The 7,622-nt window shown below is 50.2% G+C and overlaps 1 protein-coding gene across 3 annotated transcripts; it reads right to left on the bottom strand.

Annotated features, from left to right (window-relative positions):
- Nucleotides 1-1,057: 1,057 nt before the first annotated feature.
- LOC128264672 (polyhomeotic-proximal chromatin protein-like) lies at nucleotides 1,058-7,415 on the bottom strand. 3 transcript variants are annotated; one of them, XM_053000288.1, is made up of 5 exons: nucleotides 7,136-7,409; nucleotides 5,485-7,070; nucleotides 4,981-5,425; nucleotides 3,129-4,921; nucleotides 1,058-3,034 (listed from the first exon to the last, which is right to left on the bottom strand). In XM_053000288.1, the coding sequence occupies exons 1-5, from the start codon at nucleotides 7,168-7,170 to the stop codon at nucleotides 2,259-2,261; spliced, it is 4,635 nt and encodes a 1,544-aa protein (XP_052856248.1). In that variant the 5' UTR covers nucleotides 7,171-7,409; the 3' UTR covers nucleotides 1,058-2,258. The 3 variants fall into 3 exon arrangements, with proteins under 3 accessions (XP_052856248.1, XP_052856250.1, XP_052856251.1); XM_053000290.1 differs by lacking the exon at nucleotides 7,136-7,409 and having other exon boundaries at nucleotides 1,059-3,034; nucleotides 4,981-5,423; nucleotides 5,485-5,750; XM_053000291.1 differs by lacking the exon at nucleotides 1,058-3,034 and having other exon boundaries at nucleotides 4,245-4,921; nucleotides 4,981-5,423; nucleotides 7,136-7,415.
- Nucleotides 7,416-7,622: the final 207 nt, after the last annotated feature.

The following is a 7,622-nucleotide window of genomic DNA, read 5'->3' as shown; positions in this document are numbered from 1 at the left end:
CTCAACCTCAAGTACGTCTATAAGGTAACCACTCGATGCAACCTCAACCCCGTGTTCATAGTCCGATGAGAAGTTGTTCGAATTTTACCGAAACCTCGGTGCGGTTTCGATGTTGCAAGAATACAAGAAAAAACCAAATAGAGACGACGTTTTCTTTGTTCAAATGTTGCCAATTTGCATAATACAAGTGTTATAGTACCATATACCATATGGAGTATAAATAATATATATTTAGAGACGAATTACAGCACAGAACTCTGTGACTTTTCCATTGAATAAAAAAAAAAAACAAAAATGAAAACGAAAAAGCAAATATATATATCTATATACAAAAAGCAACTGAAAAGTAGTTATCTTAGCATATGAAATATTAACCGACCTACGAGCATTAGATATATGTGTAGCATACTGCGAATATTGTTGAACAATGACGATTAAATTGGAACTTTAGGTAACAAACCAGAACAAAAGGTAAACAAGCCCACGACGAAACGCGATAAACGCAATAAACAACGTTTTCTTAGCTCTAGATCGTAACAAATTAATAAAACGCAAAAAAAACGATTGTGAAAATCGAGACAAAAGTCAACACCAAATAAATCATAGACAAAACAAAATCGTTGTAATGTTGAAGCAAATCTATATGTAAATCAATCTGCAAACACTAAACAAACGCAACAAACAAACATTAAAACTTTAACACAGCCACAAAATATTATTATGGAATTAAATTGAAAACCTTAAGAGGCATAGCAGTTCGAAACATTATACCGATAATAACAATATTGAAAATATATTCAACATTTTTATGTGTCTGCATATTTGAAAGAAAAATATATATTATTGAATAAACCATATTACAAATAACCTTTCCAAAAATAAGTATTTATTTTGTTACTTTTGAATCATAAAAAGGTTTTTCAGATAACGGAGTTGGGTGGAATTATTTTTATTTTTTGGGTAAAAATAAAATTATATTATCAGAAAAGCAACTAACATTGATGAGAGAACTAAATAGCAACAAAATGACCTTTTCAAATCCCTCGTACCATTAAAACTCGATTTAGAATTCATATTCTCGTTAATTTACCACTAAACAGTGAAAGTTTTTATTTTGTTTAGCGATGGGAAAAAAATGTTGTAAACAAAATATACAACCACGGAACTTTAAAAAAAATTGAATATATCTTATCATATATTAAGATGCTTGTATATGTATGTATAACCTAAGGTAAATTTGAAGATACAGTCGAAATTCCATAACTCGAATTTTTCTATAAATAATATTGTTTGAATCCAAATGTTTCGATTTTATTGTACAGTTTTTCAGTAAGTTTATCTCAAGTCGAATTCATAGGACGAAGCTAAATGACCGACATTTTTAATATAATATATAAATATATCTCAGAATTTATTGAACCGATCGATTTGTTTTCGAGAACAAAATTTTATTTGAATATAAAAAAAAATGTACTAATAACTAGCTTTTTTAAAAAAAATAACAACAAAAATGCTCCTTTCCAGAAACTTAGACTACTAATTCGAGTTATGGAAGTTTGACTGGGCTTTCGGGGTCTAGCCTTGCCAGCCAGAGTTCCTTCAAACGCTACTCATCATGCGCTAAATTAGTCAATAAATTAAATGTTCAGTTGTCGTATTCAATTCAGTTTCACTTAAGAATTACTTCAGGCTTAAGTTTTAAAGCAAAATATCTAAATATATTCCCAGCTTACCTCTAGTTTAAGTGATTTTTTCATGCTCTTCCCATAGGGTGTTGTGTAGTGATAAACAACGTTCAAATAAATACGTTAGCGCTTAATTGTAATGGTGAAGTTCTATACAAGTTGATTGATGAATTGATGACTGGGACAACAGTCTATGCTTTATCATACATGCGGCGGCCTTTTGCTTGAGCTACGACAACACCCCTCTAGTTATTTTAAATTACGTACAAAAAGTCTACAGCGCGCGCTTCAAGTGAATCAGATTCAGCTTGGGCGACGGACCTGGTTGGACCCGGTCCAGAGCTACGGCTCCTCTTCCAGCCGAAGGTCGTGGCAGAGGCGTGTGGTCAGGTCAAAGCACAGGTGACTGCCCCCGCTGCTATCCTCAGACTCCGGCGGAGTGCTGGCAGGAGCGGGAAAGGGTGTTGGAACGGTTTGCCTGTCCGGCCCCGGACCCACCGGCGAATACGGCGGCGGAGTAATCGAATACGAGGGCGATGGCATTATCTCATCACCTGGCTCATCCCGCTGACACTATTGCGCCCCACCGGCCGCATCCTTCAAATCGCCTGGCGGCAGAACCTCCTTCATGGACTCCACCTTGGCTACTATTTTGAGGGCTGGGCCCAGCTTCATGCCCATGGCGTGCACAAGATGGTTCTCCTTAAGCAGTAGCAGCGCCTGACCGTCGATCTCCTGCTGGATAAAGTCATCCACGTAGTCCTGACACCCAGGCAGTTCTCGGATAAAGTTGCTGACCTCCTCCACACTCCAGCTGCTGATGGGCGGGCGATCCGATCCATTCACACTGGAGGATGGCAGCGCTACCGCAGGAGTGACCACCCCAGCCGGAGCCACTGGCAGTGGCAGTGCAGGAGCAGCAATTGCAACAGGCAACGGCAATGCCAGAGGCATCGAAAGTGGGGAAGTCGCTGGAATGGCCGCTAGCACTGGAATCGTCAACGGTGTCATGTCTGTTGGATTCGACTGAATGGGCAGGGTTTCGGAAATCGCCTGCATGGCCTCCGTCTGCTTCTTCTCCTCTGCCATCGCCTCGTCCAGTTTGTCCACCAATGCCATGGCGTCCACGCCAAGGATTCCACCCGTTCCCAAGCCGTTGGTCTCTCCTGCTCCAACTCCTCCGACGCCGTTCTTGGCCTGCCTGGCGCATCCAGGCGAGCAGTATCGCTTCCGCTTGAGCTTCGCTTTGTGTTCCAGTTTTCCGCACTGTTCGCAGGCAACCATGTCCGAGGCCGGAGCTGATGTTATTCCACTTGGCTTGATGTCCTCCTGCATGGCTGCCTTTTTCTCTGCGGAAATAAGTCATTTGAAGAGATAAGCATGGTGGTGATACGGAGAGAATACAATTTTGTAGTTGTAGCATTTGCATATGTATATACATACTTGGTGGCTCATCGCTGACGTCCTTGTCCGCATATCGCTGCCTGGTGACGGGGAAGGGTTCGTTGGACTCCTGGATGATAAAGTCACCGATGACATGGGTTAAAACATTCGGCTTGATCATCGCCTTGGGCAGATCTTTAGCTCCATTGCTGCTGCTCGTCGTGGTGCTTGTGGTTGTACTGGTACAACTTGTTGTTGAAGTGCTGCAACTGGTGGTGATTGTGCCAGCGGTGGTGCTAGAAGTGGAGCTTGATGTTGTTCTGGCCATCCCGATCCCATTGCTGATCGTTGTCGTGGTTGGCGTTGATGTGGCGGACGTAGAGCTGACGGAGGTTGCCACCTTGGGATCTTCCTTTCCACTGGCAGAGCTGGGAGTGGTGCTGCTGCTCGTAGACTGCACCGCATTGCTTTGCTTGCTGGTGGGAGTGGTAGCGACCTTGGAGGGCGTGGAAGTCCGGTCTGTGGCTTCTCCGTTGGGCAGAGCCTCGCTCGTGGAACTGCTGGCCTCCGCGGATGCACTGACATTGGCAGGAGTGGAGGACTTGGGTGTGGTGCAGCTGTCATGTCCAGATACAGGCGTCACGGGCGAATCAATGGGCACCAGCGTGGCGGTGGGCATCTTCGATGGCGTCTCCTTGGTGGGCGTGGAAACGAAGCTTCCTCCTCCGCTGCTAGCACTGCTGAGGGTGACCAGCTGGCCCGGCGACGGAGTGATAGCCGTGCTGGTCACAGAAACAGTCACGGGCGGAGCAGTAGACAGGTGGCCCACTGTGGCATTCATCATTGAGGTCATGGCCAGGATGGGATTAGAAGTTGGAGAGGGCGTGGTGGGCGCAAGTGAAGGTGGTCCCTGCTGCTGCTGTTGAGTTGCTGCTGCAATGGTGGCGGTAATCAACTGCTGCTGCTGCTGGTGGAGCTGAGCTTGAGCCTGTGCTTGCTGCAGACTGGCCACAGTACTGCTGGTGACCAGCGGAGTGGTGCTCTGGTTCGTTATTGTAACCACACTGCTGGTGGGGAGGGAGGAACTGCAGGTGCCGGGCTTGGCTGTCTGGAAGATGGCGCCGGAGGCGGAGAGGGCCGCCTGCAGGGCACTGGAGGTGGCTATTCCGGCTGGCGTCGTCGTCGAAGAAACCGAAAAGGGCACGCTGCTCAGCTGCAACTGTCCGGATTGCTGCTGCGGTTGCTGCTGCTGCTGTTGGGCGGTAGCTCCGCCCGTCTGCTGGACCACGATCTGCTGGATGATATTCTGCTGCTGCTCACGCTGTTGCGCCTGGGCCTGCACCTGGGCTTGCACCTGGGCCTGCACTTGTGCCTGCGCCTGCTGCTGCAGTTGCTGCTGAATCAGTTGGTTCTGCAGTTGCTGCTGCTGCTGTTGCTGGTGGGATGTGATGAACTGATTGGGCGCCACCTGCAGGATTTGCTGGGTCGCATTGGCCAGCGCCTGCTGCTGCTGCGCCTGTGCTTGGGCAACTTGCTGCTGCTGCTCCCTTTGCTGCTGTTGAGCCTGCGCCACCGCCTGCTGTTGCTGCGCAACCGCTTGCTGCTGCTGGGCGTTCACCTGCTGTTGCTGGGTGACTTGTTGCTGCTGTTGCTGCGCCTGAACTGCCGCCTGCTGCTGCATCTGAATAGCAGCAATCTGCTGCTGGAACATTTGTTGCTGTAGGAATTGCTGCTTCTGAATCAGCTGCAACTGTTGCTGTTGCTGCTTGTCCACTCCAGCCGCAGTGGCTGTATGAAGTGTTTGTCCATTCTGCAGCGTAATAGGTGTGCCCGTCGTGCTCATCACAACCATTCTGCGGAGGAAAATGGAAAGTTAGACAATTCTTCTTAGACCTGATAGATTTTCACTTACTTGTTGCCTGCCGCGTTGACCACCTGCTGGAGATTCGTTGCCTGTTGTTGCTGCTGCACGGTGGTCAAGTGACCAACCACCTTGTTCTGGCCCGCGACCTGACCATTCTCCGCTTTCAAGGTGGGTAATGCGGGTCGCACCGGCTGCTGCTTGTTGCGCATCTTGGCCTTCAGCAGACTCTGATTCTGGGCTGTCTGCGTGGATACGGAGCTGGCCGGACGCACTTGAGTTCCGTTGTGAGGCATGACCGGGGCTCCTGGCCGCTGCAGAGCTGCTGCCGTGAGCTGTTGCTGCTGTTGCTGTAACTGGGCAGTGGCCACAGCCAGCTGCTGCTGCTGTGTCTGGGTTGTCGACCCTGCCTGCTGCTGCTGCTGCTTGGGAGCAAGTGCGTCCAGTTGTGTGCGTGCCTTTGTCGGAGTCTGGGTCACATTGCACTGGATAATCTCTGTAGGGAAATTGTCTATATTAGTAGCGCAATAAATACAATCCAGTAGCTATTCTTACGGTTTTGCTGCGTCTGCAGGGTCTGAGTCGTCGGCTGCTGTTGGATGAACATGCCCTGCGTCCCATCTGGCTGGTTGCGCAATATGATCTGGTTAGAGCCGAAGGGCTGTAGTCCTGCCGCATTCTGCCAGAACCAGGGGATCTGCATTTGCTGCGCCTGGCCGGCGTTCAGGAGTTGGGCAGTCTGCACGGACTGGGCGCCCACTCCCACTGGTAGCGTCGACTGCGAGACCTGCACGCACTGCTGAGTGGTTTGGGTGGTCTGCTGCTGCTGTTGCTGGACTTGCTGCACCTGCTGCGCCTGTGTGGTTCCAGCGGATCCCGGCCCCGTTGCCGCCTGCACCGTGCTGCTGGTGGTCGTCACCTTTTGGACCACTTTCTGGGCCAGCTTGCCCTGCGCATCCACTCCCACTTTGGCCAGAGCAGCTGTCAGCTGTTGCTGCTGCTGCTGTTGCTGCTGGGTGAGCTGCTGCTGCTGTTGCTGCTGACTGAGCTGCTGCTGCTGCTGCTGAGTAAGCTGCTGCTGCTGGGCGGCGGCGGCCATCGACTGCAGCAAGTTCTGCTGCTGCTGCGGCGAGTGGGAGATGACGTTCACCGGCGAGATGAGCAGCGTCTGGGGCGACTGGTTGTGGTTCGAGGGAATGCATGTGGCGTAGTTGCCACCGGCGAATCCCGCCTGACCCAGGTTCATCTGCTTGGCGTTCTGCGTCGTGGTGGTGAGCATCTGGGGACCGTTGCCCTGGAAGGGCTTGCCGGCGGTGATCACCTGGATGGGCTGCTGGCCAATGCCGCTAGGGTGCAACAGATTGCCCGACACGATCATCTGCGGGTACAGGAAACTGGTAGACGGCTGCATCAGCTGCACTGTCCTCCCTTGCGACCAATCCCCGCCCACACCCCCGGTGGCTGCCGCCAACTGCATCGGTGACATGGTGCTAATGGCGGTGGACTGCTGGGAGTTGGCAGGGCTGGGCGCTCCTCCTGCTGCTCCTGCGTTCCCCGATGCTCCTCCTCCCGCACCTCCTCCTCCACTGCCATCTGACAGCTGCTGCTGCAGTTGCATCTGCTGCTGGACATCTAAAATGTTTGCCGCGTGCTTCAGCTCTGTGCTCCCTCCTCCAGCCGTGTGCGTTGGGAACTCCTGCTTCACCTGGATGGCATAGGGATTGCTAGCATAGAACTGCTGCAGCTGCTCGGGGGAGATCTGGAGCGCCGTGGTGGCGGCCGCCACCTGTTGGGCGGGACTCTGTGACTTCTCCAGGTTGTAGCCGCGTGTCTTCGACTTGGGCGTCCTTGGTGAGCTGCTCGAGAGCGGAAGTAGAGGGTGGCGCCGCCGGATGGGTGGCGTTCCAGCTGATCCGCGAGCCTTAGTGCTGGGCGATTGGGACGGACTAGCAAAGTCCTCGTCAAAGTTTATACCCGCTTTCTGGGCAAGTGTTTCCAGGCACCTGAGCGGTCGTTGGGGATCGTCGCGAACCTTTACGGATTGGTTAGTGCCTCCTCCGAATGTGGTGGATGCAGGTGAAGGTGGTGGTGTACTTGTTTTTGTTGTTGCTGCCGCTGTTGATTCACTTTCCGTGACCGCACTGCAGGAGAAAGAGAACGTCGATCAGTAAACATCGCGTATAAACACAAACGAACACAGACACACTTGGGGCGGTTTCGAAAGCGTGGGGCATGCTTCATATTTTTTAATCGCTTGACCAACAAACCGCCCAACAACAAACTATGACTACAAGCCGCTCCCGCCAAAGTGCTTTCATCCAGCTAAAAGGGCATGGGATGGTGGGGCGGGCAAAAGGGAATCAGCAATGCACTCCAAAGAGGATTAAGCAAAGAGAGGAGTGCAAGTGAAAAAGAGACAGACAATCACTGAGAAAGACAAAGAAGGGATCGTGTATTAATGCACTCGCGATCCAAAAACGGCAAAGAAAACGAAAACGAAAACAAAGTTGAGACGAAAAAGTGAGACGGAACGAGATACACTTCGCATTGCGTGATCATTCACACTCAAGGTAAATACAGTTACAGTGGATATCGTTTAAAGGAAACCGTATTTTAAAGTACTTTGAAACTTTAATTCGATTTTTTGTATAGAAAATTCAAACAAAACAATAATTAAAAAATAATTTGTACTG

This window comes from Drosophila gunungcola, unplaced genomic scaffold (genome assembly GCF_025200985.1).
Source record: "Drosophila gunungcola strain Sukarami unplaced genomic scaffold, Dgunungcola_SK_2 000076F, whole genome shotgun sequence".
Taxonomy (NCBI): domain Eukaryota; kingdom Metazoa; phylum Arthropoda; class Insecta; order Diptera; family Drosophilidae; genus Drosophila; species Drosophila gunungcola.
Note: the sequence above shows the minus strand (reverse complement) of the source record. Positions and strands in the feature narration are given on the sequence as shown.